This window comes from Coregonus clupeaformis, chromosome 1, assembly GCF_020615455.1.
Source record: "Coregonus clupeaformis isolate EN_2021a chromosome 1, ASM2061545v1, whole genome shotgun sequence".
Taxonomy (NCBI): Eukaryota; Metazoa; Chordata; class Actinopteri; order Salmoniformes; family Salmonidae; genus Coregonus; species Coregonus clupeaformis.
The window spans coordinates 56,834,301-56,859,140 of NC_059192.1; the positions used below are offsets into that span (position 1 = coordinate 56,834,301).

The following is a 24,840-nucleotide window of genomic DNA, read 5'->3' on the forward strand; positions in this document are numbered from 1 at the left end:
ATTTGAGTCAATTGGAGGTGTACCTGTGGATGTATTTCAAGGCCTACCTTCAAACTCAGTGCCTCTTTGCTTGACATCATGGGAAAATCAAAAGATATCAGCCAAGACCTCAGAACAAAAATTGTAGACATCCACAAGTCTAGTTCATCCTTGGGAGCAATTTCCAAATGCCTGAAGGTACCACGTTCATCTGTACAAAAAATTGTACGCAAGGATAAAGTAATCCTTCTACCCCCCCAAATTTTTTTTTGTAAAGTGGTTATCCCACTGGCTATAGGGTGAATGCACCAATTTGTGAGTCGCTCTGGATTAGAGCGTCTGCTAAATGACGTAACTGTGCCCTTGAGCAAGGCACTTAACCCTAATTGCTCCTGTAAGTCGCTCTGGATAAGAGCGTCTGCTAAATGACTAAAATGTAAATGTAAATGTAAGTATAAACACCATGGGACCACGCAGCCGTCATACCGCTCAGGAAGGAGACGCATTCTGTCTCCTAGAGATGAACGTACTTTGGTGCGAAATGTGCAAATCAATTCCAGAACAACAGCAAAGGACCTTGTGAAGATGCTGGAGGAAACACGTACAAAAGTATCTATATCCACAGTAAAACGAGTCCTATATCGACATAACCTGAAAGGCCGCTCAGCAAGGAAGAAGCCACTGCTCCAAAACCGCCATAAAAAAAGCCAGACTACGGTTTGCAACTGCACATGGGGACAAAGATCGTACTTTTTGGAGAAATGTCCTCTGGTCTGATGAAACAAAAATAGAACTGTTTGGCCATAATGACCATCGTTATGTGGATATATTGAAGCAACATCTCAAGACATCAGTCAGGAAGTTAAAGCTTGGTCGCAAATGGGTCTTCCAAATTGACAATGACCCCAAGCATACTTCTAAAGTTGTGGCACAATGGCTTAAGGACAACAAAGTCAAGGTATTGGAGTGGCCATCACAAAGCCCTGACCTTAATCCTATAGAAAATTTGTGGGCAGAACTGAAAAAGCATGTGCGAGCAAGGAGGCCTACAAACCTGACTCAGTTACACCAGCTCTGTCAGGAGGAATGGGCCAAAATTCATCCAACTTATTTTGGGAAGCTTGTGGAAGGCTACCCGAAATGTTTGACCCAAGTTAAACAATTTAAAGGCAATGCTACCACATACTAATTGAGTGTATGTAAACTTCTGACCCACTGGGAATGTGATGAAAGAAATAAAAGCTTAAATAAATCATTCTCTCTAGTATTATTCTGACATTTCACATTCTTAAAATAAAGTGGTGATCCTAACTGATCTAAGACAGGGAATCTTTCCTAGGATTAAATGTCAGGAATTGTGAACAACTGAGTTTAAATGTATTTGGCTAAGGTGTATGTAAACTTCCGACTTCAACTGTACATACATACAGATACACATAAATACATACTGTACATACAAACATATAAATACACATACATACAGCTCTGGAAAAAATTAAGAGACCACTGCAAAAATATACGTTTCTCTGGTTTTACTATTTATAGGTATGTGTTTGAGTGAAATTAACATTTTTGTTTCATTCTATAAACTACTGACAACATTTCTCCCAAATTCCAAATAAAAATATTGTCATTTAGAGCATTTATTTGCAGAAAATGACAATTGGTCAAAATAACAAAAAAGATGCAGTGTTGTCAGACCTCGAATAATGCAAAGAAAATAAGTTCATGTTCATTTTTAAACAACACAATACTAATGTTTTAATTTAGGAAGAGTTCCGAAATCAATATTTATTGGAATAACCCTGATTTTCAATCACAGCTTTCATGCGTCTTGGCACGCTCTCCACCAGTCTTTCACATTGATGTTGGGTGACTTTATGCCACTCCTGGCACAAAAATTCAAGCAGCTCGGCTTTGTTTGATGGCTTGTGACCATCCATCTTCCTCTCGATCACATTCCAGAAGATTTCAATGGGGTTCAGGTCTAGAGATTGGGATGGCCATGACAGGGTCTTGATCTGGTGGTGCTCCATCCACACCTTGATTGACCTGGCTGTGTGGCATGGCGCATTGTCCTGCTGGAAAAAACAATCCTCAGAGTTGGGGAACAATGTCAGAGCAAAAGGAAGCACGTTTTTTTACAGGACAACCTTGTACGTGGCTTGATTCATGCGTCCTTCACAAAGACAAATCTGCCCGATTCTAGCCTTGCTTAAGCACCCCCAGATCATCACCGATCCTCCACCAAATTTCACAGTGGGTGCGAGACACTGTGGCTTGTAGGCCTCTCCAGGTCTCCGTCTAACCATTAGACGACCAGGTGTTGGGAAAAGCTGAAAATTGGACTCATCAGAGAAGATGACCTTACTCCAGTCCTCTACGGTCCAATCCTTATGGTCTTTTGCAAACCTCAGCCTGGCTCTTCTTTGCTTCTCATTGATGAAGGGATTTTTTCTAGCTTTGCATGACTTCAGCCCTGCCCCTAGGAGCCTGTTTCGAACCGTCCTCGCCATGCACTTCTCCCCAGCTGCCGTTTGCCATTCTTTTTTTGGGTCTTGATGTCATCCTACGGTTGTTGAGTGACATTGTTGGAAATCTGTCCTTTGGTCTGTTGAGTCCAAATTTGAAATTTCTGGTTCCAACCGCCGTGTCCTTGTGAGATGCAGAGTAGGTGAACGGATGATCTCCGCATGCGTATTTCCCACCGTGAAGCATGGAGGAGGAGGTGTGATGGTGTGGGGGTGCTTTGCTGGTGACACTGTCTGTGATTTATTTAGAATTCAAGGCACACTTAACCAGCATGGCTACCACAACATTCTGCAGCGACAAGCCATCCCATCTGGTTTGCGCTTAATGTGTCTATTATTTGTTTTTCAACAGGACAATGACCCAAAACACACCTCCAGGCTGTGTAAGGGCTATTTTACCAAGAAGGAGAGTAATGGAGTGCTGCATCAGATACCCTGACCTCCACAATCACCTGACCTCAACCCAATTGCGATGATTTGAGATGAGTTGGATGGCAGAGTGAAGGAAAAGCAGCCAACAAGTGTTCAGCATATGTGGGAACTCCTTCAAGACTGTTGGAAAAGCATTCCAGGTGAAGCTGGTTGAGAGAATTTCAAGAGTGTTCAAAGCTGTCATCAAGGCAAAGGGTGGCTACTTTGAAGAATCTCAAATATAAAATATGTTTTTGATCTGTTCTCTATCTAGTCCCACCCTTCAGCGCCATTCAACCTGTCCCATCTATCTCTTAACACCATCCATATTGGATTTCTATTTGCCATATATTTTTCAACTGTGCTGTGATGCTTCACCAAAGTTCTTTACCTTTCTATTCTCATAGTTTCTACAGATTGTAAATTAAATATAAACATTTTTTCTAAAAGTATTTTTATATTATTGATCGATTGACTATGAGTTTTCAAATCACCCAGTATTGCTATCTGCAGCGTTAGCTCCAGGTAAATGTTGCAATTCTTCAGCCATTCCTGGACCTGTGACTAAAAACAAGCTACATATGGACAGTACCAAAATAAATGATCTAATGACTCTGTCTCTTCGCAGCAAAATCTGCAGAGCTGGGAATCGGTACATAAAAAATCACTTCTCAAATATTTTGCAATCTACATGGCACAGCTGTCCATTTTTTGGTCCTTAAATTAGACTGGTATATATTTTTTATTAATCAAAATTTTCTTGAACCAATTTTGGTATTTAATGCAGGGCCACATTACCGTTGTTGATGAAGCCATCTGTGTCATCAGGGCAGTAACTAGGATCAACCTAATTCTAGGTCGTCACTAGTTACCACAGCCACAAAGGCATAAAGTCTGCCTATTTCTACAATGTATCTTCTTAAAATGTGATTTTAAACCTAACCTTAACCCTAACCTTAACCACGCTGCTAACCTTATGGCTAACCCTAACCTTACATTTTTGTTTCATTGAATTTTTACGATATTACTTTGTGGCGGTGGTAACTAGTGGCAACCCTAATTCTATGCTTTTCAGATGTAGACTGACTGTAGCTCCAGATTGGATTAGATTCAGGCTGGTAACGCCATTACGGTTTGTTGCTCCTAGTTCACTACAATAGTCAGACTCAGACATGAGTTAGCTACCACCATAGCTGCATCCATTATTTAGTTTTGCCCTAGACAACACAGGATAAACTTGTATGAGCTACGAACTAACTTGCAAATCCGTCTTGTAGCCTGTAGCTAGCTAGCCTGCCTTGCTAGCACTTTCAAATGATAACATTAAATAACCAGCAGTATCTAGACAATACACAATAAACTTGTATGAGCTACGACCTAACTAAGTTGAAATGAGGTAGCTAGCAAGCTAGTTGTATATAGCTAGCTAGTAAGCTATGCTAATGTTAGCTAAAATGTTAGCTAGCCTGCATCACTAGCTAACATTATCTAGCCTGCCTCGCTAGCTAACGTTAGCTAGCCTGCCTCACTTTTTCAAAGGATAGCTACCTACATAACAAGTAATAACGTTATTTAACATCGTTAGCTAAGTTATGCCACAGAGGTCATTATATTCCAGTATCTCTTTCTGGCTATACTCACCACCACTGACTGTTGCACACCGGAGCCCCATTCAATGGGCGGATTTGATTATGCTGACCCGTCGTGCACCGATCTATGGCCTGTGACGTAAACGGGAAAAATGCATGCTGATTGCAGGATTGTCAACCAGCTCTGTTGCCAGACAATTTTATGTTAATTTCTCTACCATAAGCCGCCACCAACATCGTTTTAGAGAATTTGGCAGTACGTCCAACCGGCCTCACATCCGCAGACCACGTGTAACCACGCCAGCCCAGGACCTCCACATCTGGATTCTTCACCTGTGGGAACGTCTGAAACCAGACACCCAGACAGCTGATGAAACTGTGGGTTTGCACAACCGAAGAAGTTCTGCACAAACTGTCAGAAACCACCCCAGGGAAGCTCATCTGCATGCTTGTCGTCCTGACCAGGGTCTTGACCTGACTGCAGTTCGGTGTCGTAACCGAGTTCATTGGGCAAATGCTCACCTTCGATGGCCACTGGCACTCTGGAGAAGTGTGCTCTTCACGGATTAATCCCGGTTTCAACTGTACCGGGCAGATGGCAAACAGCGGTGTATGGCGTCATGTGGGCGCCCCATGGCGCCCCAGCGGTGTATGGCGTCAGACTGCCCCATGGTGGTGATGGGGTTATGGTATGGGCTGGCATAAGCTACAGACAACGAATACAATTGCATTTTATCTATGGCAATTTCAATGCACAGAGATACCGTGACGAGATCCTGAGGCCCATTGTCGTGCCATTGATCCGCCGCCATCACCTCATGTTTCAGCATGGTCCTATGTCGCAAGGATCTGTACACAGTTCCTGGAAGCTAAACATTTCCCAGTTCTTCCATGGCCTGCATACTCACCAAACATATCACACATTGAGCATGTTTGGGATGCTCTGGATCAACTTGTACGACAGAGTGTTCCAGTTCCCGTCAATATCCAGCAGCTTTGCACAGCCATTGAAGAGGAGTGGGACAACATTCCACAGGCCACAATCAACAGCCTGATCAACTCTATGCGAAGGAGATGTGTCACGCTGCATGAGGCAAATGGTGGTCACACCAGATACTGACTGGTTTACTGATCCACGCCCCTACTTTTTAAAAAGGTATCTATGACCAACAGATGCATATCTGTATTTCCAGTCATGTGAAATCCATAGATTAGGGCCTAATTAATTTATTTAAATTAACTGATTTCCTTAAATGAACTGTGACTCAGTAAAATCTTTGACATTTTTGCATGTTGCGTTTATATTTTTCTTCAGAGTATATGTTAGAATTTTCTAACTAGTTTTCATTTGGAAGGCAGATAAACTGTTTTATGTGAAAACACATAATCCTACTCATTACAACATGTGCTAACTACGTCACGTTTGATTTGAGCCGACTTCGTCATGGGCTTTGAACGGGGTACCTGGTTCACGCCTGGGAGGCAGCCCGGTTCCAAAATGAATGCAAGCAAAACATGACTACCCGGGCGCCCGGGCCGATTAATCAAACCCCCTCAATGAAGGGAAGCGAAGTGGGAGGAGGGGCGATTTGCATGTGGAGCTTGGCAAAAGGGGGCATGATTTGTTGACATAATTGTAATCCAAACCCAACCTTCCTTTACTCGTTGTGACACACTGAGGTTCCAAACTCCGTTTTAGAAGAGACTGAGTTTATGACCAAAATTATCCTATTTAGACTTTGTAGTAAATTCTGACACTATAATAAATGTTTCTGACTCATATTGATGCCACATAGGCCATTTTCAAAGGGATTAGTTGCTTTTTAGGAGCAGTCACTCTTTAAGGCACATGAAAGTTCACATTCAAGAAAGCATTTCTAAAGAAATATATATATATACATTTTCAAATGGCCCTACTGTGAAGTAGGAACTAGCGTCAAACGCCCCCGATCCTGTAACCAGTCACATTTATGTTAACCTGCAATCAAGGTTAAAGAGCTTTAACTGAGGAACTGTTAACTCCTGTTTTTTCTAACCGGAACACAATCTCCATATCTACACCGACTCACACCAGTCACAATTTCCAGAGGTACCGTCCTCTACTTCATGGTCCTTCAGAGCCGGTTTGAGTAATCATGCAAAGATATGGAAGCAGCAGATATGGACACACCTGACCCATCTGTGCGGTCCCATATTATCAGAGAGATACATCCCCCAGCGCTCCTTATTGACAATGCAGTGAAATACCTTGCTCGGGCTTTAGAGGAAAGTTAAGCTTATGGTGACTCACCTCCACTTCTCCCTGCCTATCCAATGTACCCTGGACCACCTCTGGTTCTGCACCCTGGTCCAGCACTTGTGGTTCCACTCCCTGCTCCACCACCAGCAGTGCCACATCCTGCTCCAGGATTTCCACCATACCCCGTTTCAGTAGCACCCTGCTTCCCTCCAGGCCTAGACGTGCCTTATCTAATTCTAGCAGCAACATACCCTGCTCCTGCTCCGCCAACTGGTATGGCACAGCTAATTGTACAGCATCCCAAAGCAGGCCTTGGATGACCTGATGAACAATCACCGACACCTGAATGAGCAGTATAAGTATCAAGTGCTACTGGCTTGCTAAGGCCTTCAACCATGACTCAAGGCCTTACACTGCTTTCTTACAAGCCCTGCAGGTTAAGTATGGTCAGCCCCACCAACTCGTCCAATGTGAGTTAGGCACCATTCTGAACCCACTGTCGAGTTTGGAGATACAGAAGCCTTCGATGCATTCACACTGTCTATCTACACACTGGTAAACATGCTTAGAACCCTTGAGGGGCAGAACGGCTATGGGCTCAGATGTAGATCCCAATGCCGACTGGCTCTTGAGCAAGATGCCACAGGACTACCGCGATGAATTCGTGGAGTACTGTTTTGACCTTACCTGACTTGACAGCCTGGCCGCAGAAGAAGTCCAAGGCTAAGCATATATCAAGCAGAGATGCAGCCCTCTAGCAATGCAATGCTCAAGCCACTTAAGAATGACAAATGTGCCTCCACTAGGCCAAAGGAGAGGTCCACTTCAATCCTCAACACCAGTGAATATCTAAGCTCCCAGGAGCCTGCTCAATCTAAGGCCCCTTCCAAACCCCGGCCATACTTCCATCACTGTGACAACAAATAACACTATCTTAACTCATGTCCAGAGTTTAAGAAGTTGAACACAAGACAGATCATTGAGTGGATAAAGGATGAACAATGGTGTTGGAAATGTGGACGATCCCACAAACCTGATGCTTGCACCCTCAAACAACCCAGACATGCACCGAGCAGCACCTAACGATCCTTCACGATTCTATCCAGCAAGACCAAAAGAGCATTCTCATGGGGAGTATCCCTACAACTTACGCCCTGTTTATACCTGCCCCTAACATGTGTCCTTTGGTCTGATCTAGTCCTGATCTTGTCTGTTTACACTTGTAAGATCTGATCACAATCAGATCACAATGCATATTTTAATCATCCACACCTGTCTAGAAATTTGGGCACAATCAAAATGTGGACAAAATCAGAACAAAGGACGCATGTTTGAACCAGGTATAAACGTGGCTAAAGATGTACCTGGACAGACCCAACCGATTACAGAAATGTATGCTGAAAGTTGTGAAACTTCTACTTCACAATGGAGATAGAGATGTCTACCTGCCCTCTTGATCCTATCCCCAATCTTATATTTTTACTGCTTTTAACTGTGTCTAAGGCAGTTTTTATTTTATTAAATTTTTTGTCATTTAGCAGACGCTCTTATCCAGAGCGACTTACAGTTGGTGAGTGCATACATTTTCATACTGGTCCCCTGTGGGAAACGAACCCACAACCCTGGCATTGCAAGTGCCATGCTCTACCAATTGATCTACAGGGGACTACAGTTATTGTCATTAATTCTCTGCATACAGTTATAAACATCATGTAATTGTGTTATTGTGCTCCAATGATGCCTTCTTAAATTGCAGCTGAAAGGATTAATAAAGACTGTATGGAATTGAATTGAATGTTATTTATTATCACCAGTAGCAGCCAGTAGTCTCCTCACCACTCAAAGTCAGCCTCAGTGCATGGACAGGAGTCTGACATCTGGGAGATGTACTGATCTCTGGTTTTGACACATCTGGTGTCGGGCTTCAGATTCTGGAAGATTCTCTTCACTCCCATAATGCAGACTTTACCCTGTGAGAAATAATGCATTATTTGAAATAATTAACTACAACATTTGAGAATTTACTGTCTTTTTGGATCTAACAGTTTCAAAGAAAAGACACTGAGTGATGGAGTTGTTGTCACGATCGTTGTAAGAGGCAGACCAAGGTGCAGCGTGATAGGCGTACATCTTTTAATGATTACTTTACACAATAACAAAACAACAAAACGATACGTGAAGTCTAAAGGTTCACCAACACAAACCTATACAGAACAAGATCCCACCATACTAAAGTGCCAAAAGGCTGCCTAAGTATGGTCCCCAATCAGAGACAACGAGCTACAGCTGTCTCTGATTGGGAACCACCCTGGCCAACATAGATATGAACGATCTAGAACAGACCCAATGAAAACTAAACATAACAAGTCCAAACCCTGGCTCAACATTTAAGAGTCCCCAGAGCCAGGGCGTGACAGTTGTCTTAATATATATATTTGTTTATAGTACATGAACATGTGTATAATTGATTATTTGTTATCTGAAAGTAAATACATAGAAAGGAGCCATAATGTTGAGATACATTTGAGATAGAAAAATGGGTGAGATAGGACGTTTCTCTTCATACTGTAGATATATTCCATCAAACTAAAGTGTACAAAGCCATTGCAAATGCATCAAAGTGGTTGCTCTTACGTCATTGTGTAACTGCCAGGTCTGATAGTCGTCTGTGTTGCACCTTCTGTTAAAGATGGACCTGAAGTCAATTTTGACAAGCTGCCACTCAGAACGATGGCTGAAATGGCCAAATATTCTGCAAACACAAAAAGTAAAGCATGGTGAAAAATGGCTGAAAAAAGCGTTACTAGCTAAAATGTATCGAGGAAAATACCTTGCTAGCATAGAAGTGGGAGATGAAAGGCTGCGACACTTGTCCACAAGGGATTTGTGCAATGACTCAGAAGAGTAAAAAGAGAAAAAAAAAAAAGTGTCTAACTTCTGACAGCGAATACATTTTTTTATCTGTGTTCGAAACGAACTATTTTTTTTCAAAACGTCCAGTAAGCTTTCAACGCATTGCATAATACATACTATTACCCATAGAGTATTTGATTCTTACGTCATGATGAGGGTGTCTTCCCCTGGCTCTCCTAAGACTCCGTCTACATAGAGAGGAGAGGGGGTGAAGCTGTATTTGTTCCAGCGTTTTCCCTCATCAAAACTGAGCCTGGATGGAGAAACAACATGTTGGCTCTCATGCGTGGCTCATGTAGACCCCTCACCATGCATAGAATAGATTGTACTGTAACACTAACATTAGATGGACTTTCAGTGCTTACATAATACAGTCCATGAAACATTTAAATAGACAAATGTAAATCAATGTTGATACTGTAACAGTATGCACGGAAGTTGAATGTTAAAGGAAACAATACCAGATATGTCTGATGGGGAGAGGTGTGTGTCGAATGGCCACTAGGGCACCACCCTGGTTAAGAAAGAGGATACTATACTCCTCCTCAAATACCTACAAACAGGACAGGATTTCATCACATTTTCAGAGATCAGAGATGTGCATTACGTTCACGTATACTTTTGATGAGTGATAGACTTTTATAACTATAGGCTATTACTATTCTTCTGTATCATGTAACACAGCCACATAAACTCAGCAAAAAAAGAAACGTCCTCTCATTGTCAACTGCGTTTATTTTCAGCAAACTTAACATGTGTAAATATCTGTATGAACATAACAAGATTCAACAACTGAGACATAAACTGAACAAGTTCCACAGACGTGACTAACAGAAATTGAATATTGTGTCCCTGAACAAAGGGGGGGGGGGGGGTCAAAATCAAAAGTAACAGTCAGTATCTGGTGTGACCACCAGCTGCATTAAGTACTGCAGTGCATCTCCTCCTCATGGACTGCACCAGATTTGCCAGTTCTTGCTGTGAGATGTTACCCCACTCTTCCACCAAGGCACCTGCAAGTTCCCGGACATTTCTGGGGGGAATGGCCCTAGCCCTAGCCCTCCGATCCAACAGGTCCCAGATGTGCTCAATGGGATTGAGATCCGGGCTCTTCGCTGGCCATGGCAGAACACTGACATTCCTGTCTTGCAGGAAATCACGCACTGAACGAGCAGTATGGCTGGTTGCATTGTCATGCTGGAGGGTCTTATCAGGATGAGCCTGCAGGAAGGGTACTACATGAGGGAGGAGGATGTCTTCCTGTAACGCACAGCGTTGAGATTTCCTGCAATGACAACAAGTTCAGTCCGATGATGCTGTGACACACTGCCCCAGACCATGACGGACCCTCCACCTCCAAATCGATCCTGCTCCAGAGTACAGGCCTCAGTGTAACGCTCATTCCTTAGACGATAAACGCGAATCCAACCATCACCCCTGGTGAGACAAAACCGTGACTCGTCAGTGAAGATAACTTTTTGCCAGTCCTGTCTGGTCCAGTGACGGTGGGTTTGAACCCATAGGCGACATTGTTGCCGATGATGTCTGGTGAGGACCTGCCTTACAACAGGCCTACAAGCCCTCAGTCCAGCCTCTCTCAGCCTATTGCGGACAGTCTGAGCACTGATGGAGGGATTGTGCGTTCCTGGTGTAACTCAGGCAGTTGTTGTTGCCATCCTGTACCTCTCCCGCAGGTGTGATGTTCGGATGTACCGATCCTGTGCAGGTGTTGTTACACGTGGTCTGCCACTGCGAGGACGATCAGCTGTCCATCCTGTCTCCCTGTAGCGTTGTCTTAGGCGTCTCACAGTACGGACATTGCAATTTATTGCCCTGACCACATATGCAGTCCTCATGCCTCCTTGCAGCATGCCTAAGGCACGTTCACTCAGATGAGCATGGACCCTGGGCATCTTTCTTTTGGTGTTTTTCAGAGTCAGTAGAAAGGCCTCTTTAGTGTCCTACGTTTTCATAACTGTGACCTTAATTGCCTACCGTCTGTAAACTGTTAGTGTCTTAACGACCGTTCCACAGGTGCATGTTCATTAATTATTTATTGTTCATTGAACAAGCATGGAAAACAGTGTTTAAACCCTTTACAATGAAGATCTGTGAAGTTATTTGGATTTTTACGAATGATCTTTGAAAGACAGGGTCCTGAAAAAGGGACGTTTCTTTTTTTGCTGAGTTTATTATATTTTATTAAAAAGTGAGAAAACGGCTCATCAAATAATAAAATAGTATCCTAAGAAGTTCTATGGGAAAATAATAATAACTTCATAAAACCAGTATATATGGCATGTGATCAAGGGTAATGTCAAACAATATCATGCATTATTCATCCAGAGTTTCCTCCCTCCTCCAAATTCTTGAGTTATAAGCTGATATAAGAAAATATAAATGTGTTGTCTTGATTTTGTGTCACATTTCAGTTGCACCTCTCTCTTTCAGTCACAGTACCTCTCTCCAAGTGTTGCCAGCATCTGAGGTGATGAAAATGCTGACATTATAGGTGGTAAGCTCAGGCCCAATGGTACCTAAATGTAAAAAGCATAGTATAGTTACAGTGTAAACACTTTCATTGTATGTCTTCTTAACCCACATTACAATATCTTTAATACACAATGAAATAAAAATACAGATGCATACATACTGCCACAGGCTACAGATCTCCTAAAAATGAGTATTTACTCAGCCAAAAACAGACATTCAGACATTCAGTCATTCAAACCTTTTCTTCTGTATCTATTTTTGCCAACCATCTGCCAGTCTACAGATATGCAGGCATGCTGTGATCAATTTCACAGATCAAACTGAGCTGACTAAAAGGTTTTAAGGCAGAATCCCAGCATTTACTCGGAGAACAGAGCTAAAAGATAACAGGGGTCTTGAAGGGTGGAAAAAGAGCAGTGTAAGAGTTGAGAAACAACTGCAAATTGGGAACCTCAGGGAGAGCGGAGGTCCCTGTGGTAATTGCTAATGAGGGTAAAAATAAACAAAAGACACAGCTAAACATTTCAAATAGTGCCTACCTGATGCTACTATAATTCCTGGAGCTGATTCTTTGCTGACTATGTTTCCAGATGTGTGTCATGAGCACTCTCTCTCCCTGGTAGCAACATTAATTGCATTCAATTATCTTCCACTCTGCTCACCTCCCTCTCTCTACTCAGCCTAACTAGCTCCACCTGCCCTGCTCTGCTCTTGTTACCTGGCCAGCTGCACTGCATTTCCCACTCACCATCCTCACCTTGCCTCACTCTGTTCTAATTACTCTGCCAGCTGAACTGCATTTCCCCACTACCTCTCCCAGTATATCAAGCCCTGGTTTTCAGCCAAGCCCTGTCAGATCGTCTTCAAACCCGGACCAGTAACCTGCCTGTCTGCGCTCTGACTCCTGTTTGTGATACCGATCCTTTCTTGACTGCCTCCTTGTTCTACTGCCCCGTCTATCCCAACCTGCCTTCTGGACCTCGACTACTCTCCGATCTTCAGCCCCTCCGGTAACTCGTTTCTGCCTTCTGTCTCTCACCACGATATTTGCCCAGCCCTGATCTGTACTTCTGCCTGCCATTCATATTGCTGTGTGTGTGTGTGTTCCCCCAGGTCTCCGACCACCAGATGAGCGTGCCCAGACGTTTCACCACCCTCAGCCCGATACGCCGCTCCATCACTGGGGAACACACACACTAAGCACTTGGACTGGACACCCCCGGACATTTGGTGACCCCCGGAGCACAGGTACCCACAGGAGGACCCTGAAAGACCCCTGACACCCCTGGGACTCCTCTTCCCGCCTGTAACCTTGAATAAAGAACTCTGAATTTGAACTTGCGCTCTTGGGTCCTCTTCTGTTCGTGACAGAACGATCTGACCATCATGGACCCAGCGCACTCCCTGACCACGATGGAGGAAGAGCCAGAGAGGACTGCCCTACAGCGACTGGAACGCTCTGAGGGAGACATAAATCGGATGGCTGGCGACATCGCTTCCCTTCTCCAGCTATTCAACCAGCAGCAACAACAGTTCCAACTGCAGCAACAACAGCTAGCCCAAGCCCTGCAACTACTCTCAAGCCCGGCTACTCCACCTGCACCCCCCTGGTCCTTTTGTTCCTGTACCACCGATACTCCTTCATCCCTCCGCTGGAGGTCCCAATGCTGCAGGCCCGGCAGTGCTGCCACCAGATCCCCACGCTCCTGAACCAAGGATTGGGAACCCGGAACGTTTTGATGGCAACCAGAAGCAAGTAAGACCATTCTTGAGCAGCTGCCGAATCCAGTTTGCACTACAGCCCAGGACTTTCTCAACAGAGGGAGCCAAGGTGGGGTATGTCATCACACATCTCACCGGTCGAGCTCGGTTGTGGGGGAACGGCGGAATTCGACCGGCAAACCCCAGCCTGTGCCTCCTTCAGTGCCTTTGAGGAGGAGATGTTAAAGGTCTTTGACCTAGGCTCGCCAACAGCCGAAGCGCCACAAGCTCTGCTCACCATCCGTCAGGGCAATCGGACAGTGGCAGACTTCTCCATTGACTTTCGTACCCTGGCCAGTCACAGCTCGTTTAACCCAGAGGCACTGGTGCAAGCCTTCCTCCATAGCCTGGCGGACTATATCAAGGACGAGCTTGTTTCCCATGACCCGCCCTCAACGCTTGATGCCGCCATTGACCTTGCCGTTCGCATTGACCGCCGATACAGACCCGGAGGAGGGAGAAGGGCCGTCTCAGTCAACCTGCCATCCGTACTCGGGTCGATACCGCTTCTGTCCAGCCCCTGCCTGTCAAGTCCCATAGCCAACTCAATCAGCCTGAGCCCATGGAGATTGGCCGTGCCTCTCTGACTCCCGAGGAGCGTCGGCGCCGTCTAAGCTCCAACCTTTGCCTCTACTGTGGTGGCGAGAATCACCGTGTCGCTACTTGTCCGGCAAAAGCCGCAGCTCACCAGGTGTAGGGGAGATCCGGGTGAGCTCAACAAGCCTTCAGTCTCCCTCCATCCGAAAGACCCTGCTTCATCTCCGCCTTCAGCTTTCTGACAAGACTCATACATTGGCCGCCCTTGTGGATTCCGGAGCCGAAGCAAACTGTCACATGCTGGGCTAGAACTCCGGTCTCAGATGTGGAGAGCTAGGGGGTTCTACCCCTTAGCCACAGAGGAGGTATAGTTGGACCCAAATGAAACACCCAAGGCAATACTCCAGGCAAGTAGATTTAATGTAAAACAAAGGTTCTTCGCACTTCAAAAATAGTCCAACAAAAGTTATTCTCCGAAGGAGGTATATTAACAGAGGTAGAGTAACAAAACAGGAGGCAAAACAAAATAACTCCACGAGGGGAGAAAAACAAACTAAAGATAACTTAGAAAAGCTTACTTGGAATGACACGGTGGGACAAAGCAGGAGACACATAGCCAGGACTCAAAAACCAAGTGAGAAACAAGGGGAAAACACACAGCTAAAATACTCAAGGGGAAACAAGGCACAGGTGACCTGGATCAAGCTAATAAGACACACGAGGAAGAACTAAGGCAGAGGGGAACACAGATGACCTCTAGAGGCCCGGAGACAAACAGGAGGCAGGAAGCTGACAGGACCCCCTCCTCTAGGAACGACTCCTGACGTTCCTTCCAGAACACCCCGGACTCAGGGTGCGAAAATCTCGGATCAAACCTGGGTCCAGGATGTCCCTGGCTGGAACCCAGGAGCGCTCCTCTGGCCCGTAGCCCTCCCAGTCCACCAGATACTGCAGAGAGTTCTGGACCCTCCGGGAGTCCAGTATCCGGCGGACTGTGTAGGCTGGCTGGCCGTCAATGATCCTGGGAGGTGGCGGGAGTCTGCGTGGGGGCAAAGGGGAGAAGACAAGACAGGTTTAAGTAGTGAAACATGGAAAGTGGGGTTAATTCTAAGGGAGCGAGGGAGAACCAAACGATAAGACACAGGGTTAACTTTTCTAGCTATGCGGAAAGGGGCCGATGTATCTCTGGGAAAGCTTCTTGGATTCGACCCGGAGGGGCAGGTTCTTAGTGGCCAACCAAACTCTCTGACCAGCTCGGAAACTAGGGGCCGTCCCGGCGGTGGCGATTAGCCTGACTTTGGTATCTCTGGGAGGTCCGAAGGAGGGCACGCCTGGCCTTCTTCCAGGTCCGCCTACAGCGTTGGACAAAGCGCTGGGCCGAGGGAACACCAACTTGCGCCTCTTCCTCTGGAAATAATGGAGGGTTGTAACCGAACTGGCATTCGAAGGGGGACAATCCGGTGGCTGAGGACTGGAGGGTGTTGTGGGCATATTCAGCCCAAATGATATAGGTGGCCCAAGACGTGGGATTACTGGCCGCCATACACCGCAGGGTGGTCTCCAGATCCTGATTAATCCGTTCCGTTTGGCCATTAGACTCTGGATGGAACCCCGACGATAGGCTGGCTGTGGCCCCAATAAGCCTGCAGAAGGCCCCCCAAAACCGGGACGAATTGGGGACCTCGGTCGGAGACCACGTCCAGGGGAATACCAAATATCCGGAAGACATGGTTCATGAGGAGCTCAGCAGTCTCCTTAGCCGAGGGCAGCTTGGGCAGGGGAATAAACCGGGCAGCCTTAGAGAACCGGTCTACCACCACTAAGATGACGGTGTTGCCCTGGGATGGAGGAAGTCCCGTAACAAAGTCCAGAGAAAGGTGTGACCATGGCCTTCGAGGAATAGGTAAGGGATGGAGCAGTCCCTGGGGTCGCTGGCGTGTCGACTTTCCCTGGTTGCACACAGGGCAGGCCTCAACATAGACCTGCACGTCCTTCTTGATGGACGGCCACCAAAACCGCCGTCGGAGGAATTCCAGTGTGCGAGCACTGCCTGGATGGCATGTCAAGGGCGACTCATGACCCCACTGCAAGACGCGGGCCCGAACAGAGAGAGGAACGTACAGGCGACCGGCAGGACCACCGCCTGGATCGGGCTCATGGACAAGGGCTTCTCGTACCCTCTTTCTAGTTCCCACTGAAGAGGTGCGACGATCCTAGACCTCGGAATAATCGATGCCAAGGGCTTCTCTTGTACCTCGGGAGAATAGGCTCGAGACAGGGCATCCGGCTTGACGTTCTTGGTGCCAGGTCGGTAAGACAGGAGGAACTGGAATCGATTAAAGAAAAGGGACCATCGTGCTTGCCGAGGGTTCATCCGCTTAGCCTGTTGGAGATATTCCAGGTTCTTGTGGTCTGTGAGAACCTGGAAAGGGTGCTGAGCCCCCTCAAGCCAATGGCGCCACTCTTCCAAGGCCAGTTTTACCGCAAGCAACTCTCGATCCCCCACGTGGTAGTTGCGCTCGGCCTCAGACAGGCGGCGCGACATGAAGGCACAAGGGTGTAATCTCCCATCCTCACCCCTCTGTGACAGGACGGCTCCCACCCCCCACCTCTGAGGCGTCCACCTCCACCACGAAAGGTCTTTCTGGGTCAGGGATCACCAGAATCGGAGCAGAAGTGAAGCGGCGCTTGAGATCCTCGAAGGCCCCTGCTGCTTCCGGACCCCAGTGAATCTTGGTCCCTCCTCCCTTGGTAAGCGTCGTCAAGGGGGCTACCACCGAGCTGAAATTCTTGATGAACTTCCGATAGAAGTTAGAAAAGCCAATGAACCGTTGAACCTCCTTGACCGTGGCAGGTGTGGGCCAGCAGTGGACCGCTTTGACCTTCTTGGGATCCATCTCTAGGTGCCCGGGAGTGACAATAAACCCGAGAAACTGAGTCTGAGAAACATGAAATTCACACTTCTCAGGTTTAACGTAGAGGTGATTGTCAAGGAGCCTCTGGAGAACCCTGCTAACATGCCCCTCATGCTCCTTCAGTGACCTCGAGAAGATGAGGATATCGTCCAGGTACACGAAGACGAACAGATTAAGCATATCCCGGAGAACATCATTAATCAGGGCTTGGAATACTGCGGGGGCATTGGTGAGCCCGAACGGCATCACCCGATATTCATAGTGCCCCGTGGGCGTGTTGAACGCCGTCTTCCATTCGTCTCCTTGCCGGATCCGCACGAGATGGTAAGCATTGCGGAGATCCAGTTTAGTAAAAATGGAAGCCCCTTGAAGCAGCTCAAAAGCAGTGGCCATGAGAGGAAGGGGGGTATCGATTCCGAACCGTGATCTTGTTGAGTCCCCGGTAATCAATACAAGGCCTAAGACCCCCGTCTTTCTTTTCAACAAAAAAAAGCCCGCCCCAGCCGGGAAGTAGAGGCATAGATGAGGCCGGCTGCCAAGGACTCCTTAATGTAGGTGTCCATAGCTGCGTGCTCGGGGAGGACAAGGAAAAGATCCGACCTCTAGGAGGGCAGCACCCAGGGAGTAGATCAATGGCACAGTCATACGTGCGATGAGGCGGTAAGGAAGTAGCCCGGGCCTTGCTGAACACTGCCTTGAACCGATGGTAAACACTGGGGACTCGGGAGACGTCAACAGACTCTTGAAACTGGGTACTAGGGGCTGAGGGACTCTGAAGCATGCAGGTGAGTTGGCAAGTGGGACCCCAGCTTAGAATGGTGCCAGTAGGCCAGTCGATCTGGGGATTATGTCTGCATAGCCAAGGGTGACCCAGGATAATAGGATACTCGGGAGAGTCAATGAGATAGAAGGTCTCCTCCTGCTGGTGTTGAGAGATGGTAAGTCGCAGGGACTGAGTCGCCTCTGTAACCTTTCCTGGTTCCAGAGGTCTGCCATCTAAGGCTGTAACTGCCTGGGGTTGAGGAAGTAGTTGGGTAGGGATCTTAAGTTCCTTAGCCAAGGTTACATCCAGGAAATCACCTGCGGCACCGGAATCGATCATAGCCTGGACCCGATGTTGGTGGCCCTCCCAGGACAGAATGGCTGGAATAGCCAGGACAGCGTTAGTAGGAGGAGCTCTAATTCTCCCCATCACAGCCCTCCTGTAGCTGGGCGGGACAGGCGTTTCCCCGAAAGCTCGGGGCAAGTGGAGCGGAAGTGGCCGGCAACCCCGCAGTAGAGGCACCGACGCTCCTCATGCGACGTTCCCTTTCGTTGGGAGAAAGCCTGGAACGGCCTAACTGCATACTCTCCGGGAATCCTGGAGCAGTTCAGGAGCCGGGGAAGCTCTGAATGACGGAGTCCAAACAGGAGGAACAGAGCTGCTCAGAGGAACTTGGGACTGAGACACCTGGCGGCGAGCCGTTCTCCGCTCTCTTAGACGATTGTCCAGGCGGATGGCCAAGGCTATGAGGGACTCGAGATCTCCAGCTGGTTCTCGGGTGGCTAACTCATCTTGAAGGGGCTCAGATAACCCTCCCTGAAAACAGACCCTCAGCGCTTCATCATTCCATCCGCTCCTTGCTGCTATGGTCCGGAAATCAATGGCAAAATCTGCCGTGCTTCGGGGGCCCTGACGGAGAGACAGTAGGCGCTTGGAAGCCTCCCGCCCACTGACAGGATGATCGAACACCCGCTTGAACTCTTCTACAAATGCAGCATGGGAGTCACAACAGGCCTCCTGGGACTGCCACACCGCAGAGGCCCAGGCGAGCGCCTTGTCTGAAAGAAGGGTAATGATGTAGGCAATCTTGGAACGGTCTGTGGGAAAACTTGAGGGTTGGAGCTCGAAGGTGAGGGAGCATTGGGTGAGGAAACCCTGGCAAGAGCTGGGATCCCCAGCAAAGGGCTTGGGAGGTGGTAGTCGGGGGCTCCGCCACTAGAGAAGGCCTGTCGTCACTGGGGGGTGACCTGGGGGGAAGGGAGAGGACCAGGGAGGCGTTCAAAGAGCTGGCGGAGGGAACTCATCATTTCGGCCAGGAGTTGAGAATGACTAGCCATCAGCTCTTCTTGTCGGCTGAGGACGGCTTCATGGCGCTGGAAAGAAGCCTCATGTCGAGTGATCACCGCCAACAGGTCCTGGGAACTGAGTGTTTCTGGGTCCATGATTGACTTGGTTTTTCTGTCACATGCTGGGCTAGAACTCCGGTCTCAGATGTGGAGAGCTAGGGGGTTCTACCCCTTAGCCACAGAGGAGGTATAGTTGGACCCAAATGAAACACCCAAGGCAATACTCCAGGCAAGTAGATTTAATGTAAAACAAAGGTTCTTCGCACTTCAAAAATAGTCCAACAAAAGTTATTCTCCGAAGGAGGTATATTAACAGAGGTAGAGTAACAAAACAGGAGGCAAAACAAAATAACTCCACGAGGGGAGAAAAACAAACTAAAGATAACTTAGAAAAGCTTACTTGGAATGACACGGTGGGACAAAGCAGGAGACACATAGCCAGGACTCAAAAACCAAGTGAGAAACAAGGGGAAAACACACAGCTAAAATACTCAAGGGGAAACAAGGCACAGGTGACCTGGATCAAGCTAATAAGACACACGAGGAAGAACTAAGGCAGAGGGGAACACAGATGACCTCTAGAGGCCCGGAGACAAACAGGAGGCAGGAAGCTGACACAAACATCATGGACCCTGAGCTTGCACAGCAACTGGGCGTGAACCATCATCAACTGACACAACCCATTCCTGCACGAGCCCTGGATGGGCATCATCTTGGCACTGTCACTCATATCTCCGCCCCTGTGACAATCCTGCTGTCAGGAAACCACCAGGAGTCCATCCAGTTTCACCTCCTACACTCACCTGGCCAACCACTCATTCTTGGATACCCGTGGCTCCGTCAGCACAACCCCCACATCGACTGGGAGACAGGAACAGTCCGTGAGTGGGGAAGGAGTTGTCACCAGACCTGTTTAAGGGGGGCCACCCTGCCCGTTCACCGGGAAGGATCTAGCGCTACCTCCGACATATCCAATGTTCCGGCCTGTTACCACAGCCTGAAAGAGGTGTTCAACAAATCCAAGGCGACATCTCTACCCCCCACACAGACCCTATGACTGCGCGATTGATCTCCTGCCTGGCACAGCACCTCCCAAGGGTCGCTCTGTATTCACTGTCAGCCCCGGAAAGAAAGGCCATGGAGGACTACATTAATGACTCTCTTGCCTCCGGGATAATTAGACCGTCGTCTTCCCCGCAGGAGCGGGATTCTTCTTTGTCGGCAAGAAGGACGGTTCTCTTCGTCCATGCATAGATTACCGGGGTCTGAACGACATCACGGTTAAGAATCGCTACCCACTGCCCTTACTTTCGTCTGCCTTCGAACTGCTGCAGGGAGCCACTGTATTCACTAAGCTGGACCTTCGCAATGCCTACCATCTGGTGCGGATGAGGGAGGGAGACGAATGGAAGACAGCGTTCAACACACCAACCGGCCACTATGAATATCTCGTCATGCCCTTCGGCCTCACCAATGCCCCAGCAGTTTTTCAAGCCCTAGTGAATGATATCCTCAGGGGACATGCTAAATACGTTCGTATTTGTGTACCTTGACGATATTTTAATATTCTCAAAGACTCTGTCAGAACACACGCACCACGTCCGGTTGGTCCTGCGCCGCCTGCTGGAGAACTCTCTTTTCGTGAAGGCAGAGAAGTGCGAGTTCCATGCCAAGACCGTTTCATTCCTGGGGTATGTGGTGACCGAGGGCAGCATTCAGATGGATCTCACGAAGGTGTCGGCTGTCACTTCCTGGCCAGTTCCTGAGTCTCGGAAGAAGTTGCAACAGTTCCTGGGCTTTGCCAACTTTTATAGGAGATTCATCAGAAACTATAGCACAGTGGCTGCACCCCTCACGGCGCTAACCAGCACTAAACAACCGTACCAATGGACATCAGCTGCTGATAAGGCCTTCAATATCCTCAAGACATGTTTCACTTCTGCTCCCATCCTCCAGATGCCAGATGCAGCAAGGCAGTTTGTGGTGGAGGTAGATGCTTCGGACGTGGGAGTGGGTGCAGTGCTTTCTCAAAGAGCAGCTGAGGATGGCAAGATGCACCCCTGTGCCTTCTACTCCCGTCGGCTAACCCCTGCCGAATGCAACTACGACATTGGGAACCGCGAGCTGTTGGCTGTCAAGCTCGCCCTTGAAGAATGGCGGCACTGGTTAGAGGGGTCAAAGGAACCATTCGTAGTGTGGACAGACCACAAGAACCTGGAGTATATCCAAACAGCCAGGAGGCTGAACTCCCGTCAACAGCGGTGGTCTCTGTTCTTTACGCGCTTCAATTTCACGCTCTCCTACCGCCCGGGATCTCGCAACATCAAACCTGATGCTCTTTCCCGGATGTTTCAGAAGGACGAGACCACCGCCATGACAGCTCCCATTCTTCCCAGCCACTTGGTCGTAGCGGCCCTCACCTGGGAGATCGAGAAGCAGGTCATGGAGGCTCTTCGGGACCAGCCAGGTCCAAGCACCAGCGCCCCCAACCGTCTGTTTGTTCCAGCAAATCTCAGGTCACCTGTGATTCAGTGGGGGCACGAATCCCGTCTGGCCTGTCATCCCGGCATCACTCGCACCCTTCATCTGGTCCGCCAGCGGTTCTGGTGGCGGGGGATGAGACGGGATGTCCGAGAATTCATCCGAGCTTGTCCCACTTGTAACCGAAACAAGACTCCCAACCAGCCTCCTGCTGGGTTGCTGCAACCCCTACTCATACCCAAGAGGCCCTGGTCCCACGTTTCACTGGACTTTGTTACGGGCCTTCCGCCCTCTGACGGACACACAGTCATCCTTACCATTGTTGACCGCTTTAGTAAGATGACCCACTTCGTGCCCCCTTCCCAAACTACCCTCTGCTAAAGAGACCTCCCCAGGTGGTCCTGGAACATGTGTTTCGTATCCATGGCCTACCCCAGGATATAGTGTCAGACCGGGGCCCGCAATTCTCAGCAACCTTTTGGAAGGAGTTCTGTCATCTCCTTGGGGCCACCGCCAGCCTATCGTCTGGATTCCACCCGCAGTCAAACGGCCAGACTGAACGCATGAACCAGGAGCTGGAGAAGGCACTGAGGTGTGTGGCTTCCCAAAATCCCCGGGCCTGGGCTCAACACCTGCTCTGGGTGGAATATGCCCATAATTCACTCACCAGTTCCTCCACCGGGCTCTCCCCCTTTCAGTGTGTCTACGGGTATCAACCTCCACTGTTTGCCAGCCAGGAGGCGGATGCCACCTGTCCGTCTGCTCTTGCGTATGCCCGCCGCTGCCGCCGCACTTGGGCCCAGGCTCGCACTGTGCTCCTGAAGTCTGGAACCAGCTACGCCGTCGGTGCCAACCGACGGAGGACCCCAGCACCTACTTACCGGGTTGGTCAGAAGGTCTGGCTGTCTGCCCGGGATCTGCCGCTGCGGGTTGTATCACGAAAGCTGGCCCCTCGCTTCATTGGTCCTTTTCCTGTGCAGAAAGTCATCAGTCCAACGGCGGTCCGACTTCAGTTGCCCGCTTCCATGCGGGTCCACCCCACCTTCCACGTCTCCAAGGTCAAGCCGGTCCATGAAAGTCCCCTGGTCCCTGCAGCTCCGGCGCCACCTCCTCCGCGCCTCGTAGATGGCGGTCCTGTCTTCACCGTCCGGCGGCTGCTCCGCTCTAGGCGAAGGGGTAGGGGTCTCCAGTACCTCGTTGATTGGGAGGGATATGGTCCAGAGGAGAGGACCTGGATCCCGGCCAGGAGGATAGTGGACCGGACCCTTATCACTGACTTCCACCGACTACATCCTGATCAGCCTGCAATCCGTAGGGGCCGTCCAAGAGGGGTTCCTAGCCGTCCGGCCCGCCCTGCTCCTGTCTCAGTGCCTGTCCTGTCTCCCGACCGTGACCCTCCAGCTCCTTCTGAGGATGAGGAGATTCACTCGGACCGCTCGGGAGGAGTTCTGACCCGCCGCCTGCTCCCCTCCACCCTCCCGGCATGATGTTGTTCTTGGGACTTCTGGGGCCGTCCCTTGAGGGGGGGTCCTGTCATGAGCACTCTCTCTCCCTGGTAGCAACATTAATTGCATTCAATTATCTTCCACTCTGCTCACCTCCCTCTCTCTACTCAGCCTAACTAGCTCCACCTGCCCTGCTCTGCTCTTGTTACCTGGCCAGCTGCACTGCATTTCCCACTCACCATCCTCACCTTGCCTCACTCTGTTCTAATTACTCTGCCAGCTGAACTGCATTTCCCCACTACCTCTCCCAGTATATCAAGCCCTGGTTTTCAGCCAAGCCCTGTCAGATCGTCTTCAAACCCGGACCAGTAACCTGCCTGTCTGCGCTCTGACTCCTGTTTGTGATACCGATCCTTTCTTGACTGCCTCCTTGTTCTACTGCCCCGTCTATCCCAACCTGCCTTCTGGACCTCGACTACTCTCCGATCTTCAGCCCCTCCGGTAACTCGTTTTCTGCCTTCTGTCTCTCACCACGATATTTGCCCAGCCCTGATCTGTACTTCTGCCTGCCATTCATATTGCTGTTGTGTGTGTGTGTTCCCCCAGGTCTCCGACCACCAGATGAGCGTGCCCAGACGTTTCACCACCCTCAGCCCGATACGCCGCTCCATCACTGGGGAACACACACACTAAGCACTTGGACTGGACACCCCCGGACATTTGGTGACCCCCGGAGCACAGGTACCCACAGGAGGACCCTGAAAGACCCCTGACACCCCTGGGACTCCTCTTCCCGCCTGTAACCTTGAATAAAGAACTCTGAATTTGAACTTGCGCTCTTGGGTCCTCTTCTGTTCGTGACAATGTGTACGGGTTGTCAGACACATGAAGATGCAGGTGTAATGAACAGTAGGGCTGAAAATCAACAAAAGAAAAAAACATAAGGTGGTTTATAGAAAAAAACTCTTATAGGTTTTCAGATGTTGCTCACTTTCAAAAGCAGACTCACCTGTACACAGTAGAGTCTGGTTCCCTTCAGATCAGTGGTAGGAGCCTGTAGAAGATTCCAGTCTCGCCCCTTATTGTAAGTGATAAACGTTTTCACTTGGTCCTCAACAACTTTATTTGACAAGAACAGCCCTTTTATCCCTGCTACCTAGGAACATGTGAGAAACAGAGACATGAAAAAACATTTAGGGGCAAAAGCTACAACTGTAAATTATTCAAACATAAGTAAAGCTGAAGCCCTAGTTTTGAGGTGGAAGTGAAGTCTTCTGTACACAATAGCATTTCTGACAGGGAGCACTATTTTGGACCAGGTTGCTGACTAGTGGTGGTCTGGGGGTAGAAGCATTTGGCCAGTCTTACAGTTTTTGCAATGATTCTCCTATACTGCCCGCATCTGAGTGATAGAAATGGGGAGAACAAGCCATCAAA

At 48.5% G+C, this 24,840-nt stretch overlaps 1 protein-coding gene across 1 annotated transcript in view; it reads right to left on the reverse strand.

Annotated features, from left to right (window-relative positions):
* The window catches only part of LOC121536132 (VPS10 domain-containing receptor SorCS1-like), a 113,998-nt gene that overhangs the window by 25,938 nt on the left and 63,220 nt on the right, over positions 1-24,840 (reverse strand). The window contains exons 10-17 of the mRNA XM_041843731.2: positions 24,413-24,559; positions 24,269-24,318; positions 12,695-12,747; positions 12,123-12,199; positions 10,124-10,215; positions 9,808-9,915; positions 9,384-9,501; positions 8,586-8,719 (exon numbers count right to left, since the gene is read on the reverse strand). Coding sequence (XP_041699665.1) covers positions 8,586-8,719; positions 9,384-9,501; positions 9,808-9,915; positions 10,124-10,215; positions 12,123-12,199; positions 12,695-12,747; positions 24,269-24,318; positions 24,413-24,559 — 779 coding nt within the window. The remainder of the gene's footprint in view (positions 1-8,585; positions 8,720-9,383; positions 9,502-9,807; positions 9,916-10,123; positions 10,216-12,122; positions 12,200-12,694; positions 12,748-24,268; positions 24,319-24,412; positions 24,560-24,840) is intronic.